Source organism: Tupaia chinensis, unplaced genomic scaffold, assembly GCF_000334495.1.
Source record: "Tupaia chinensis unplaced genomic scaffold, TupChi_1.0 Scaffold145539_1, whole genome shotgun sequence".
In the NCBI taxonomy this organism is placed as follows: Eukaryota; Metazoa; Chordata; class Mammalia; order Scandentia; family Tupaiidae; genus Tupaia; species Tupaia belangeri.
The window spans coordinates 17,043-34,138 of NW_006205396.1; the positions used below are offsets into that span (position 1 = coordinate 17,043).

Consider the following 17,096-nt stretch of genomic DNA (forward strand, 5'->3'; position numbering starts at 1 on the left):
AATAATCTTTTTTTTAAAAAAGCCCTACAGTAGGTTTCTTCAAAAAGCCAGTCTCGAAGTCTCTCAGAGAGAGCAAAAGCTATCTGATATTTTCTTAGAATTTTCATTACTGGGACCAGCAGATGGTTATATTGCCAGACTCCCATGTAGTCGACCATGGTCCCAGACCTGGTGGCTTAAAACTCACGCCAGGCACGTGAGTGTATGTGCCCAAAATCCTGAGAGGAGACTAGAGGAGAAGGGACTGTGCATGGCCAACCCCCCTGGGGGGTGATATATTGCTTTCTGTCTCTGTCTCTCCGGCAAGCATACATGCCCCATACAGGAAAAATAGCTCTAAATTTTTTTTAAATTGCTAACCTTGAAAAGAAACATATTAACAGCTGTTTTGTGATAAGAGGATGGTTTTTCTTTTTTTTCTAATCTCATGGCTCTAAAAATCTGTGGGAAGATTTTTATCTAATTGGACTCTACCTCTGTCAGTGGGAGGAGTTATTTAAAATGAGTATCTTATAAAGACATCAGGAACTGATACTGAGTAGTGACGCCAAGAGGAAGACAGATTTTAATAAGGTAAGCATTGATCTTAGAAATCTTCAGCCATTGTCTAATACCCTCCCTTCTAAGGTACTAGAAAACTACTTTAAAAAGTTTCCTTGGCACCAGAAAAAAAAAAAAATCTGTCTTTTTACTCAGTTATGTCTTTGTTTTGTGCTTAGATAACAGTTCAAGAGTTGCTAATTCAGTTTCTGTTGGATACACCTTTACAGAAATTAAGGGTTTAAAAAGCGAGGGTGTTAAGGGAATACCATGAAATATGAGAAAAGTTAATGATGTGAGAAGAAAGGGATAGTAGCGTTTTAGGTAAATTTAGAATATGACCAGTGTAAGCAAATATAAGAGAGTATGACAATGTGGTTTTCTCTGTAGAAGTAGCCACACAGTTGTTATGAATTGTGATACTATAACACTAAGCAGACTGAGAATTCGAACTAAGATTTATTATAATAGGAATAAATTATCCCTAATGACAGGAGAACTGTAATCTAACTCAATCTTTGTCTCTAATGACTAGAAGACAAGTCACATTCTCAGGGGAAAAACCAACTTGTGGCAAATCTAGAGAATGGCTGAGGTGGGGATCCATAGTCTCAGCACTAATGCTATATTGGATGGGGTGACTTCTTGTTGTGGGGCTGTCTTGTCCATTGGAGGACATTTTTATTCTTATTTAAATTTTTAAAAAATAATTATTTTACTCAACTTTATTCATTTATTTTAATTTGACCAGAGAGGGACAGAGTGAAAGAGAGAGAGAGAGAGAGAGTGAGAAAGCAAGCCACCAGGTCCTGGATATACACAGCGCTTAGCCAGTCCAGTGCCTTTAATCACCACACCACTTGCCGGCCCCACTGGAGGACATTTAGAAGTATCCCTGGCCTCACCCACTTGATGCTGTAGCATTCCCCTCCTCCCAGTTGTGACAATGTCACAGGCATTGTTAGATGTCTTCTGGGGCAGAGGAGCAAAATCATCCTGGCTGGAAATCACTGGACTCCATGACTCAAATGCTAAAACGCTGACATCTTGAGGGGAGAACTAGCAATCACTGCAGCACATAGCTATTCTGAAATGGAAGGGTCAACAGTGCCCTGGGATTAATGTTAATATTCGAAAAAAAGAAAATTCTTTTATAGGAGAAACTAGAGTTTAGGAAGATTCTCTGCAAATGCAGACTTTGGAGCTGCTTAGGGCCTAACAGAAAAATGTATTTCCTGTAAAAGAAGATACTGACATGACAGTGAGAAAACACATGTTGTAAGATGCTTCAAAAGGGAATGTTTGGACAAGGGTGACCTGTGATCTTAATTTGAAGGGCTGGAAGGCTAACCCTGGGGGTTACACAATCCATTGATCCCAGAGACTGAGATGCTAACCGGGAAGGCAGGAGCTCACCAGGACAGAAGGGGCAGGGTCCTCAGGTTTCTGAGCCTGGCAGCCTGCTCACCACACTGACTTGCTTGGTTAAAAGAATCCTAATTCCTGGGTGGGAATTCCCAGAAACTCATTACAGTGAAGTCATTGCTGTCCATGATGCTCTGCTAGGTGTGTATATGCCTGTTCTTCTGAGCAGATTAAACCCATTAGGGAGGGACTAACACACACTGGTATCTTATTTCCTATAAAACCTCATATGGCTTGTTACACAAACACTTCCTAATATTACAGCTTTCATCTCTGACAGGTCCATTTGATTCTTTTTTTTTATAGTGTGTATTTCCTCTTCTAAATCTTGCAAGAATTTCCTCACCTCCTGGAACTCGTCAGTTCCTTTCTCTGCCTCTTCAGCAGTTCATTGTCTCTCTTCTCTTCCGTCTCTGTTAGCTTTGTCACAATGAATATTCTAAATTCTTTACCTAACATTTCCATGAGTTTCATTGTACTGAGGATGAAGGGTAGTTATTCTTTACCCTTAGAGGAGAGGTATTTTCTTACTTTCCCCTATTTCTCATGACCCTGCAGTGATTTCTAGTCATCTGATGGATGGTGCATTTCTTCCTAATTCTTGAAGTTCAGTCTGAGCGTTCAGAGGTGTGCAGAAGGAGGTGATCTGCAATCTCTTTTCTGTTCTGTCCTCGCTCTGTGCATCAGATTTGGTGGGAATAGAGGAATATTCTGACCCTACTCATATTCAGATGTTTGGATCCTATTCACTTGGACCTGTCTAGACACTTACTGCATAGTGACCATTAGAAATGAATCTGGAGGGGGAAGTCTCAGCAGAAAATCTTTATTTTTGGTCAAGGAGAGCAATATTTCATAGCTCAAGATTGGTATCCATCTCAGGATGGGGTGAATGAAACTTTTTAAAAGAAGGAAATCAGAAACAAAGAATCCAAGAAAAGTTAATAAAAGTCTGTTACGGGGCCAACAGGTGGCGTAGTGATTAAGGCGCTGGACTCCCACATGGCTGACTGTGGCTCGAGTCCCCTATACAACAGCTTGAAACTCAGGCCCCGTGTAGCAGCTTGAAACTCAGGCCAGGTGTGTGCCCTAAATCCTGAGAGGAGAATGGAGGAGAAGGGATTGCGGTGTGGTCATCCCCTGTGAGGGGCATTTACATGCTTTCTGTCTCTCTGCCTTTCTCTTTGTTTCTCTGGCAAGTGCACACACCCTATAGCAAAACAATCTTCTTAAAAAAAAAAAAAAAAAGACTGTTTCTAGGTAAGGAACAGTGTGTTGGAGAGAAGTGATCATTTCTTTAGATGCTGACTGTGAGACCCGCACTAATGCTGTGAGTACTGGAGAGAGGCAGTGGGGTTCCCAATCACTGTGACTGGAAACAGGAGGATATGCTCAAAGTGCCCACAGCACGGGGTCAGTAGTAGCCTGGGGCCAGCACTGAGAGAAAAGGCCCTCTCAGCAGTGGGGAGGACCTCCTGCCCTTCATAGGATCACAGCTGGTCCTGTCCAACCATTGCTCTTTGAAGCTTCACAACCTGCTGCTTCTTACTGTCCTTTCAGTATCTTTCACAGGGGCTATACTTTTTCTGTCAATTCTGCTAGGCCCTGGACAGCTCGAAAACCTGGATTTGAAGAGGATCTCATTAAACGCTAGTCTCTCCTATAGAAGAACTTTCTTTTTCCAATTATAATGTTTATTCCAGGGATATGATGAGATTCAGAGGTCTGCTTCTGTCTTGACACCAAGCAAGGCTGTGTTTAATGGTGCCAGTCTCCTTTGCTGAAAACTTCCTGTTAATCCAGGTGAAATGATTAGTGAATATCATAAACCATGAACAGGAGCTTTTTATAAAAAAAAAAAAAAGCCATCTCATGGTTTTTTTTAAGAAAAACTCTAGGTATATATAAAGTCTAATTTCTACTGGATTTCTGTGGGAAGACATACATAGGAATATAGAAGATAGTATATGATGAATAAAAAATAAATTAATTGATAGTATAAATGTTGCTGAAGTGAGCATAATAGATGAATAGAATGAGTGATAGATCAAATGCTAATAGAATATCTTACAAATAAAATGATAGGTTGGTAGGCAGATAAATAAAGAAGATAGATGGATGGAGAGATAAAAGTCAGAGGACATGACCAGTCAGTGTTGTGTTGGTTAAGGCAGCTGAATCCCTCATGGCTGACTGAATGGTTCAAGTCCCAGACTCGGTGGCTTGAAAACACACCAGGTGTGACTGGCAGTTAGCATAACGGCTATGTTGCCGAACTCCCATGTATGTAGCCAATCGCGGCTCGAGTCCTGGACGTGTTGGCTTAAACTCATGCTGGGCGCATGTGCGTGTCTAAGATCCCAAGAGAAGAATGGAGGAGAAAGGATTGTTGAGTGGCCATCCCCCCTAGGGAGTGATTTCTCGCTTTCTATCTCTCTGTGTCTCTCTGTCTTTCTGGTGAGCTCATGCGCCCAATAGCAAAAACCTCTCCAAAAAAAATAAAAGAAGAAGAAAAAGAAAACACACCAGTTGTGTTTGCACGAATGTCCAAAATCCCAAGAAGAGAAAAGAAGGAGAAAGGATTGCACTGTGACCATCCGCCATGGGGGTTACTCTCTCACCCTCGTTCTCTCTCTCTCTAACTATGGCAAATGCACACACTCTCAAGCAAACTGAAAAAATCAAGAGAGGGAACACATGTGCTCTCCAAGATGCCCAGACTTACCTACCCCTCTCCTGGAAACCAGAAGCAGCAGGGCACTCTATCTGCCTTGTCTGTATTATGAATTTTATAAACATTATTTCATTTAACATTCTCAACAGCTCTTAAATGATTGAGTTCTTTATTTTCAGAAGAGAAAAACGAGCTCATAATTTAAACAACCTGTCCCAGTTAATGGACCTCACAGGGAGGATGATGGGATCCAAACCAGGTTCTCTGGAACCCCCTTCTCTCTGCTCAAAGACAGTCTAATAAGACCACCCAGAGATGTGGCTCCTACAGTTTCCTCACGGACTTAGCACAGATTACATTCCTACTAGAACAAATGTGGTCGTACTAGTCCTTGACTGACTCAGTTTTGGATTGTCCAAGTAAGGCAAGGCAATAGTACTTCTCTTCTAATCAGGTCCCTGAAAAGCTTCCTCCAGAAAGGACCTCACCGATTCAGTGTTCTCCTCTCCCCTTCCTCTTTCAACCTTTAGTTGACTAAAGGACTCTGAATAGGAAAATAGAAAGCAGGTTCTCAGACAGAAACAGAGAGCATGCATAATGGTACCTGGTGAAGTGGAGAAGCCTTAAACATGAAAGAAAAGGAGTTCTTGCCAACTCTCACCAAGTGCCTGAGTTTGAGCAAAGTGCTCTGCCTCTATGAACTGCAGCATCCTCACCTCCAAACAGGATATTAGCAGTGATTGCCCAGGGTGCCATAGGAGCCAAGCACTCCCTAGACACGGACTGCACACGTGCAAATGTGCAAGACCTTGGCACAGCCCTGAGCCCATCCTGTTCTCATTATCCTGTTCTCATTTTATGATTAACCAGCAAAGCGTTGCGGTGACCTTTGTCCCAGGCTTGGCCTGGCCTTGGAAACCTTATTTTCAGAAAGTAGAGAATGTTAGAAGGAAAAGCTTTATGATAAAATATTATGTAAGACAAAAATTTATTTTCTTTTGTAACATGAACCTTAATCAATGGCTCAGGGACATGTTGTGAGGATTTGAGTCTCCTGGCTCTGTGAACTCTAGCCTGTAACAATTTAACACACCTTACACACTATATGACTTTCTGTTCATTCTGCTGAATCATGCTATGTTCCTCATAAGAAAGTGAGGTGTACACATTCTCCAATGACAAGACAAGTGCATAGAATAGGTATGTTTCTTTTTATATTTTTATATTTTAAATTTGCCAAAGGATGTGTATACTTGCTTTAGAGTGAGAGAAAAAATTAGAAAACAGGCTGCAAGTGAGATGATCACACCACAATGCCTTCTCCTCCATTTTCTCCCTTCTTTTAGGATTTTGGGGCATACATGAACATGTTCCTGGTGTGTTTTTTAAGTTGCTGGGTCTGGGATTCGAACCACGCAGTTGGCCATGTGGGATCCAACTACCTTAACCACCATGGCACTCACTGCTCCATTAGATCCAAAGGCAAAGGTAGTGCAGCAGTATTTGTTTTTCTAGCTTATTCAGTAAAATGCCCCGGGAAGGACTGACTATAGAACTTCGAAGAAGCAAGGAATTCATGTCCTCAGTCTGTGGAAAGATGTTGGACTTTTTTGTTACAGTTAAGCAAGTCTGAAGTCAACTTTTTGCTCTTGATTGAATGCAGCTGAACAGTTAAAGAGTTATGATTGCTCACTCCTGGTCCTCACTGTCGTGATGTCCTGTAGTTACAAGAATGCAACACAGGTTCCCACAGCTTTCACCTATGTGGGCTCCACTCACTTCCTTTTTAGTCCTGGGTGTGTATTTTCACATCATCACTCACTGGAGTGTGACTTTAGATACTGCATTTAACCTGTCTGAATCTTCATGTTATTAATGAAAAAATGAATACAGTAACAAGCAGATTATACGCCTCTTAAGGGTAATTATTTGGGCCAACAGGTGGTGTGGTGGTTAAGATGCTTGACTACCACATGACTAACCATGGTTCGAGTCTCAGACCTGGAGGCTTGCTTTCTCACTTTCCTTATCTCTCTGTCTCCCTCTCTATCTCTCTCTGGTGAGAGTATGTACCCCATAGCAAATTTAAATATAATAATAATGATAAATAAAATTGAAATAATTCTTAAAAAAAAGAGTAAATGTTGACCATCTCCACCTTAAAAATGTAAAAGCCAAAATGCTCTAAAATCTGAAACTTTTTGAGAACTGACTTGATGCCACATTTGGAAAATTCCACAACTAATCCTTGAGATGGGTCCATTTAAAATACTGCAATACATATAGATTATACAAAAGTACCTTCAGGCTATATGTATAAGGAATATATGAAATATATGCCAATTTAAGGTAGACTTGAGTAACGTCTCAGGATATCTTATGATGTATATGCAAATAGTCCAATAACCAAAGAAATCTAAAATCTGGTCCCCAACGTTTTGGATAACAGGTACTCAACTTGTCCAAAAACTAACATTGAAAGGGACTAGTATTGGGGCCGGATCATTGGGAGCTATTCAATAAATATTAGTTTCCTTGTTTCTCCTTCTTCCTCTTCTCATTAACTAGATAACGTACATTATAACCACAGCCACTCACTCATTAGCCTGCCAAAAACAGTGGCATTTTTACCAGTAAGACATGAGACTGCTTTGGTACAATCTTAGGATGATTTCTGTGGTAACGCTTTGGGCCAAGGAACACATTCCAGGAACTCCTCCAACCTGCCATAAAGAAGGCAGATACTGGGGCCAGCAGGTGGCGTAGTGGTTAAAGCACTGAACACCCACATGGCCAACTGTGGTTTGAGTCCTAGACCTGGCAGCTTGCTTTCTCACTTTCCCTTTCTCTTTCTGTATCTCTCTGGTCAACTTAAAAACAAATAAATAAGGTGCCAGCAGATGCCATAGTGGTTGTGTCCCTGGACTCCCATATGGCTGATTGCGGTTCGAGTCCCAGATCCAGTGGCTTCAAAATCACTCCAGGTGTATGTGTGGCCAAGATACTGTAGTAGGGAGAATGGAGGAGAAGGGATTGTGGTATGGCCATCACCCCAGAAAGTAATTTCTCACTTTCCCTCTCACTGTCTCTGTCTCTCTCTGGCAAGTGCATATACCCTAAGGCAAAAACCTCTACCCACCCCCCCCAAAAATGAATAAATGATAAATTAAATTCTTAAAAAAAGAAGGCAGATACTTTTTCACTATCAATAGTGTTTTTCAATTTTTCAACCGTACATACTAAAGTGTATTTTTAATTCCATGTTTCATTCATTTGTTCATTCATTCATTCATATTTAGTGAAACCAAGAAACCACTAACATGGCGGCAAAACCCAAACTTCACTACTTCAATGCACGGGGCAGAATGGAGTGTATCCGGTGGCTTTTGGCAGGAGCTGGAGTAGAGGTAGGTTTTGAGTTGGGTCATCTAAAGTTAGATATAAAACTGACCGTATCAAATACTTTTCTCACATAAACAAGGGGTTCCTGTTGTCAATGAGTCTTTGTGGGTTTCTATTCACACTTGGGACAAAATTAGTTTCATTTATCCTTGCAACTAAATGAATGATCTGTGAAAAATTGTGCCTTAAATAAAAGTTGCCAATTATTTAGGAAGAGATGAATATATTTGACATGGTAAATTGTTTAAATTTCTTCTCATCTCATAATGTAAACATCAAAATAAATTTAAGAAACTGTCACAACCTGTCGGCCTTATTTGGCTTTGAATAAGCTATAAAAATAATTTATAGCATCTTTGTAACAATCACAAACAAATATTGTTTGAATATTGATGACATTACAGAATTTACTATTTATGGGTTAAGTGTATTAATGTATTGTGGTTTTTAAAAAGTAGTAATGTTTTGGGTAACAATGCCATACTTAAAGATGAAATAGATGGTATCTGAGATTTCCTTTAATCATTACCAGAGGGGTAATATATTGGGTCATTGGGAAAGTTATGACACATTTCTCCACAGAAACAATGCATCATAATTTTCCCAACAACCTAATAGATGAAAGAACATTGGCTTGTGTTGATAATTATTTAAGTTATGTGAGGGCTACAAGGAGGCTCCTTATACATTTCTGTTTATTTCTATATGTGTTAGAAATTTTCATAATAAAAGGATAAAAATATGTCATAATTGAAATTGAATGTAATTAAAACTCCAAAAGGCAAACAGGAAGATATGGATTATAAAGGACTGCTTGTTAAAAATGAAATACATTCTCTGAGCAATTACTTTATTGAGAACCAGTGCCAGGTTCTGTGCTAGGTCCTGGGGATAAAGGGTGAACAGGACAGACATGGTCTCTGAGGATGCAGACCAGTAAATCCGTGATTCAAGGGATGGGTAGGAGCATCTGGGAGAACACACGAGCATAGGGATAAAGAGTGAACAGGACCAGTAAATCTGTGATTCAAGGGAGGGGTAGGAGCATCTGGGAGAACACACGAGCATTTGACACTGTGAAACTTCCATATTTTTTTCTTATAATTTACTTATTACTATTATTATTATTAATGCATTCAATCGCTATGTATCATTTAGCTTGTAAAGAGACTTTGCCCGGCATGATATATATCTCAGTTCAGCTGAGAAATCTGAATGAGGAGTGCTGGTAGCTTTCTGGGTGACTGCTGAAAGGTGCCCTCTAGAGGATTCACTGAGACCAAAACCTCTCAGAGACACCCAGCAATCCTGAAAGGGGAGTTTCCTGGAGAGTGAGTCCTGGGCTCTGCTGCAGATCTTGTCCTTAAACTGGAAACACAAAAGGAGGGTCTGAGGAGGAGCTGGAGTCCTGCGGAGGAAAATTCTAGTGCACTCCCTTCAGCCACCCCGTAGCACCTAAGCCTTGGGATTGCACTGTCTCAATTGCTTCATGAATAGCCTAATCCTTCCTCAATTTTATGGAGAAACAGGCACAGAACAAAATCCACGTTCTGCTATTCTGGGTGATTTCCTTCCTAATAACGAATAATCTGTCTTCGCTGAGGTCTAACTTTCAGCTTCACAGTTCAGACTATTTTCAGAAGCCTGGTCTGGATGAGGCCAGCCCAGGAGGTGAAGTGGGTACAGATAATGCTCAGAGCACCCCAGGGTTCCTGTCCTCCCTTCCAGCTGTTTGCTCACTCTTCCTCAGCTTCTGGGTTCTGTGCCTAAAGGGTGTCATTACGATCCCATCCCTCTCCAGCAGCCTCACAGGCACTACCACCTTCAACAAACCTCCTGTGTTGACCACCTCCATCCGTTTTGTTTGTCTTGAACCGGACACTCTATCAGTTGCTGACATACACATCTCTGGTGACAGTTCCCCTTTCCATCCATCTCTCAGTCTCTGTCTCTCTATCTCAGTAAATAAGTAAAGTTTTAAAAAATAAATGTTTCCTTCTCCATAATATGTATTATATAGAGGCCATTCAAGTATGAAAGTCTGGAATGTTATGGAATGAACTAACCAGAACTTAATTTCTGTTTCTGCTTTCAGTTTGAAGAGCAATTTATAGAATCTCCAGAAGATTTGGAGAAATTAAAAAATGGTAAGAACTAATATCCTAGTGCCTCTGAGGAGGGCATGTAGTATCAGATATATATTAAGGCTTATTCGAATGTCTGCACCCTGTGGTGGAAACTGAAAGTCTGGGGGATATAAAGGCCTGAAAAACGTTGAGGATACTGGAGACAGTGTGGGAGGTGGGCAGGAGATGGGGAACAGTGAGAGGAAGGGAATCAAGGAGAAAAATAGAGACAAGACATTTAAGGGACACAGAAATGGAGGACTGTCTCTTGATGATAATGTGTATGACAATATCTTTTTTTAAGAATTATTTTATTCAACTTTATTTATCCATTTATTTATTTATTTTAATTCAACCAGGAAGGGAAAGAATGAGAGAGAGAGAGAGAGAGAGACAAAGTGAAAAAGCAAGCCACCAGGTCCAGAACTCGAACTGGGGTTAGCCTGTGGGAGTCCAGTGCCCTTAACTACCACACCACCTGCCAACCCCGACAATAGCTTTTACTAGACTAGCGTGTAGTGTATTTATGCTGGAAACATTTATTTCACAAGCTGTGGTGATGCACAGTGGTTGAATGTACAAAAGAAAATAAATTTTTAAGTTTAGTTAAGGTTTTTATTATCATTATTTTGACCAGAGGGTGCATGCCCTTGCCAAAGACAGAGACAGCGAGAGAGGGAGAAGGAGATGTCATGCAGCAGTCTCTTTCTTCATTTCTCCTCCTATTGGGATTTTGGGCATGCACCCACAAAAGTTCGGTGTGATTCTGAAGCTGCTGGGTCTGGGACTTAAACCACATAGTTGCCTGGCTACTTTAAACACCAGACTACAGGGACAGCTCTAAGTCAAGGTGTTACCACCAGGCATAGACTATATGTTTGTAGGGCGGTAGATGGGGATGGTGCAGATGGAGAAAAGTGGTTAAAATGTAAGGGGTATGGCTCTTTGACCAGCTCTGGCAACTTTGTAAGGGCTAAAAATGTTGGGGCCTCTCTGAGTATTTTCTAAGGTGCCCTGTGAAAGCCTCTCCCTGTTCTCTCTTGCTTTCTGCACTGAGCATTCAGGATCCCCCTTCTACGGACACTCAGTAACATGCAGTAGATGAAAGGAGTAGACATGGGCTCAGCAGGACCTCGAGTTCTTTTCTCTTGTGGGTATTGTTGACTTCAACAATGGGACAGTGTTGAATTGGTTGGAAGTCCAGGTGAGAGTATGAAGAGGGAGATAAAGAGCAAGGACCAGCAACTCTGAGGTCAGGAACTGGAGAACTGGAGGCCGGCCATGCACATGTTATCCAGGCCCGAGAGGGCCTACAAGAAACTCCTTTCGGAACTGACCTTAAGGTCATAAACACATGAGACTGAGATGGTCGTAATTTATTATTTTTTTAAAAGAGGTTTTTGCCTTAGGGTGTGCACAGCACATGCACTGAGCATGTTTTGAAGTTGCTGGGGCCAGGATTTGAACCATGGTTGGCCTTCTGCACTGTGCTATGGGCTTTTTTGTTTCAGTTTTATCTTCAGTCATTTCAATAAATATTTTGTTCTGAAAGAGTAGGACCCAGAGGCATTCACTCTCCTTTTTCTCTTTTTTTCAAAGATGGGAGTTTGATGTTCCAGCAAGTGCCAATGGTTGAGATTGATGGGATGAAGATGGTGCAGACCAGAGCCATTCTCAACTATATCGCCACCAAATACAACCTCTATGGCAAAGACATGAAGGAGAGAGCCCTGTACGGTACATTTTCTGTTCTTACAGCAACAGATAACCCAGGAATATTTAGATCCCCCCTTGAGTGAGCAGGGCATGGCTGGGGACACCATAGTCTTGCAGTAAAATATTATTTTGCCATAAAGAGGATTACAGCATGAATCTCTAAAATATTATGCTACATTAAAGACACTAAAGTCTACATATGATGCGATTTCTGGAATGTCCAGAATATTCCAATCCATATAGACAGAAAGTAGGCTAGTCAATGCTTGCAGCTGAGGGGAGGGGAGAATAGAAGTGGCTGCCAAAGCGAAAAGCATTGTAATTTAAATATCTGGAATGATAAAAGTTACAGGATTTGCAGAAATCTTAAGTGTACTAAAACCCAGCAAATAGTATCCTTTTAAGGGATGACAATTGTGCTATGTGAATAAATGTTAATTAACCTGTTATTTTAAACAATAATGTAGAAAGCCCTGTGTTTTTGTTTTTGAGAGATTTTTGCTATCAGATGCATGTGCTCACCGGAGAGACAGAGAAAAATGGAGAGATGGAGAGTGAGAAATCACCCCTTGGGGGAGATGACCAAGCTGCAATCCTTTCTCTTCTATTCTCCTATCAGGATTTCTCACGTGTGCCCAGCATGAGTTTCATGCTGCTCTGGGACTAGAACCGGGATCAACCATATGGGAGTCCAGCGCCTTAACCACTATACTACCTGTTGCCACCCCAAACCTAGTTTGAAACAACAAAAAAGTGGTGTCCTAGGTATATACTGATACTAAGTATGAATAAAATTGTACCATGCAAGGGTACATTTCAGGTGGGGTCTAGATTGACACAAACATGGCTATGAAGGCAAAACCAAGTGGTTGTGTAGCCATGTCTAATATGAATAATTAGAAAATAAAATGCACACCTTTGGGCATAAAAATGGGCCTGGGCTGTGTAACAGGACATGAGAGGGATCCTGTGCCAGGGACACGCTCTTGAGATTACTGAGGTGGCAGGTCATTGGCCGCATGAATCATGGTACATCTGTGTACAGAACAAAACCCAGCAGAGCCCAAACTCCACTGTAGTTCAGTGGGGGAAGTGATCCCACCAGTGTGACTGTCACTCAGACAGGTCATGATGCTTTTTGTACCTGTATTTAGTCATGTATACAGCAAACATTTCAGACATGAATTTACCCCAATCAGTTCTTTTAAGAAACAAATGTGAACACATAGGAAAGAGTCATAGTTCAGAGACTAGCACATATAGTCCACCCTCTGGAGGCCAGCAGATGGCATAGTGATTATGTCGTTGAACTCCCAAATGGCTGATTATGGTTCGAGTCCTGGACCCAGTGGCTTAAAACTCATGCCAGGCATGTGTGCAGGCGTGCCCAAGATCCCAGGAAGAGAATGGAGGAGAAGGGATTTCAGTGTTGCCATCTCCCCATGGGGGGAGGGATTTCTCACTTTCTCTCTCACTGTCTCTGTCTCTCTCTCTCCCTGGTGAGTGCATGAGCCTTATGGCAAAAACCCCTAAAAACAAAACAAAACAAAAACAAAAACAAAACCGTCCACTGGAGGCAGTTTACTCAGTCACTATATGATTCTTTTAGTTTTTTAAACTGTAGGTCTCAGGCAGGAAGCACTTGAAGGTTTGGTTGTTTTGTCTTTCAGGATTGATATGTATGTAGAAGGGATGGTAGATTTGTATGAAATGATCCTTCTTCTACCAATGACTCCACCTGACCAAAAAGATGCCAAGGTTGCTTTGATCAAAGAGAGAACAACAAACCGTTATTTTCCTGCCTTTGAAAAGGTAAGTGGAAGTTGTTGAACCTTTAAGGATATTAAGAATTTAGAGTGTGTTTTTGTTCTAAGAGGACATATTAGCAGTTTGGGCTGCTCTAACAAAAATACCATAGATTGGGTGGCTTAAACAAGAAACATTTATTTCTCCCAATTCTGGAGGCTGGGAAACACAAGATCAAGACGCTGGTAGATTCATATGTGGTGAGTCTCCTCCTTGCCTCATAGATTCCCTGCTTTGGGTTGTGCTGTCCCATGGTACAAGAACCCAGCGAGCTCTCTGGGGTCCCTTTTATAAGGGCACTAGTTTCTGAGAGCTCTGCGTTCGTGACCTATTACTTTCCAAAGGCCCAGTCTAATAGTAGCATCACACTGGGGTTAGGGTCTCAACATAGAAGTTTAGGAGGGACATAAATATGCTTTCTATAGAGGAGAATGAAAAAATAGGCCTGGGTGTCCATGGGGCATTGATTTTCACTTCTTTTTTAAAAATTTTTACAAAGAATTATTATTTACTGGGGATTGGCAGGTGGCATGGTAGTTAGGGGTGCTGGACTTCCACATGGCTGACCGCAGTTCAAGTCTTGGATCTGGAGGCTTGCTTTCTCACTTTTCCTCTCTCTCTCTCATTCTGTCTCTCTCTGGTCAAATTAAAATAAATAAAGTTAAATTAAAAAAAAAGAATGATTATTTATTTTATTTATCTTTATTATTATTTTTAAATATGCTATAGGGCATGTATACTTGAGAGAGAGAGAGAGAGAGAAAGTGTGAGAAAGTAAGCCACCAGGTCCAGCTTGTGGTTGGCCATGTGGGAATACAATGCCTTAACCACAATGCCACCTGACTTTCACTTCTAAGAAGCAATTCTAAATATTAATTGAACACCCTGACATTCAAGGCATTATATAAAAACATACTAGGGAGAAGAGTTGTACCAGTTATGCCAAAACTGAGCTTTTTCATAAAATTTTACTGATTGGGATGGAATCCAGAATTGCGTGTGTGAAAGAATTTCATGGTCATAATTAGAACTTGGGCTATGGGTGGCTCTAAGCCAGAGTACAGTTTGGATCTGATTATGCAGACTATCACAAGCTTTTGATTCAAGAGGAACATGATGAGAGTAATTCAGAAAATATGCTGGCACCCTGTGTAGGGGGACATGAGACCAACTACCCATCAAGAGAATATTGTAGTGTTTCAGGGATAGATGGGAATTATCTGGAATGGGATGGTGGCAGATGGTAAGAGAGAAAGAAACAGATGAACAGATGTTAAGAAGAAAGTAATCTATAGAATTAGGATATGACCTTCAGAATTTGAGGAAAGTGGCACAAAACTAAATACGGTTCTATCATTATATACATAGTACCTATTTTAGTTACTATTTCACGTTGAAGGCTAAAGGGATGCATTTAAATATCAAACCTACCTGAAATCAAGTTGAATTAAAACCATGGACCATAGGGCCAGCAGGTGACATAGTAGTTAAGGCACTGGACTCCCACATGGCTGAACACGGTTCGAGTCCTGGACCTGGTGATTTGAGAATCACACCAGGCACACGTGTATGTGCCCAAAATTTCAGGAGGAGGAGGGAGAAGAAAGGACTGTGGTGTGGCTATCCTGCTGGGGTGGGGCTGAGTCCTTACTTTCCCTCTCACTGTCTCTGTCTCTCTTCTCTCTGACAAGTACACGCACCTTATGGTAAAAACCTTAAAAAAAAAGAAAAATAATAAGAAAAATCCTGGACCATAAAAATGATGAAAGAGAAACAGGGGATTTATTTTTTTTTTAAAGGTAAAGCTAAACATCATTCATATAAATCTTTACATTATTATTTTACTCATTCGATTTATGCTTATTCATTACTTTCATGCCAATCCCTATGCGAGAAGAGAAGAATTTAAGAATTACAGATTCTTCAAATTAAAACACAAATAATAATAACAAAATTAAATAAATAATTCTTTAAAAAAAGAAATCATGAACAACTTACGAGACCCTCCCATGTTGATGTTGTAGGGAACATGACATGACGACAAGCTCTACAGCCATTACAGTATCAGTACATCTGTACCATGGAAACAAACAACCCCGAGAAAACATAAATGAACAATGTGTACACAATATACCTTTTGATGTGCATTCTAATGTGTACTAGCAATTTTTCACACTTGTATTTATATAGCTAGTGGGAAAGGGTATTTGTCAAAATGTTATATTAAATTGAAGGTGTTATGTATACTTTAAATTTTTATTCCTTATGATTTTATACTGCTAGAATTTGGGGGAGGGGTAGTGGTTTCTTCCTCAGGGCACGTGCTCTTGCTGGAGAGAGAGAGAGAGACAGTGAGAAGAAAAGTGAGAAATCACTCTCCAGGGGGGATGGGCATGCTGCAATCCCTTCTCTGCCATTCTTCTCCTGAGATCTTGGGCATGCATGCACCTGTTCCCAGTGAGAATTTCAAGCTACTGGGTCCAGGACTCAATACACGGTGAGCCATGTGGGAGTCTAGCAACATAACCACTATGCCATCTGCTGGCCCCTATACTACTAGAATATTGGGGCCAGATGGTGCCTCAGTGGTAAAACACAATGCTTTGTAATAGCACCCACATGGAGAGGTTCAAAGTCGGAGTCTGGGGTCCTCCCTGATTATGCCTGGTACACGGGTGCACATGAACAGGACTGCCGGGAGCTGGGGATGGGTCATGGCATCAAGCTATTGTTGGGGGTGATATCTCTTTGTCTCTTCATCTCTGTTTCTCTTACACATTAAAAAAAGTAAAAAAAATAAACTTAATAAAATAAATATTACACAGATTAGCTAGTGGTGTGCTGATTAATGCAGCTGGATCTCACATGGCCAACTGTGTAGTTCAAGTCTCAAACACTGTGGCCTGAAAAACACTCTGGGCATGCATGTGTGGATGCCCAAGCCCTGAAAGAACAGAGGAGAAGGGATTGTGGCATGGCCAACCCCCTGGGGGATGCTTTCCCACTTTCTCTCTCTCTCTCTCTCATGAGTGCACATGCCCTATAGCAAACTAAAAAAAATAAATGAATAAAAATAAATTACAGATTATCTCAAAAATCTTTTTAAGAAAACTTTGTGCCATCATAAAATTCAGAATAAATGGTTAATGAGCACCACCTAGATAACAAAATTAACTTTTTTTTTTTTTTGAGAGAGAGATTTTTGCTATAGGGCATGTGTGCTTACCAGACAGAGAGACAGAAGGTGAGACATCTCCCGCCCCCCAGGGGGGATGGCCATGCTACAATCCCTTCTCCTCCATTCTCCTCTCAGGATCTTGGGCATGCATGCACATGTTCCTGGTGTGAGTTTAAGTCACCATGTCTGGGACTTGAACCATGGTTGACTATGTGGGAGTCCAGTGATG

The 17,096-nt window shown here is 41.0% G+C and overlaps 1 protein-coding gene across 1 annotated transcript in view; it reads left to right on the forward strand.

Moving 5' to 3' along the window:
* Nucleotides 1-466: 466 nt before the first annotated feature.
* LOC102480006 (glutathione S-transferase A2) overlaps nucleotides 467-17,096 on the forward strand; it is a 24,534-nt gene continuing 7,904 nt past the window's right edge. The window contains exons 1-5 of the mRNA XM_006168104.3: nucleotides 467-573; nucleotides 7,939-8,046; nucleotides 10,137-10,188; nucleotides 11,767-11,899; nucleotides 13,554-13,695. Of these exons, the coding sequence (XP_006168166.1) occupies nucleotides 7,960-8,046; nucleotides 10,137-10,188; nucleotides 11,767-11,899; nucleotides 13,554-13,695 (414 nt within the window). The 5' untranslated portion in view covers nucleotides 467-573; nucleotides 7,939-7,959. The remainder of the gene's footprint in view (nucleotides 574-7,938; nucleotides 8,047-10,136; nucleotides 10,189-11,766; nucleotides 11,900-13,553; nucleotides 13,696-17,096) is intronic.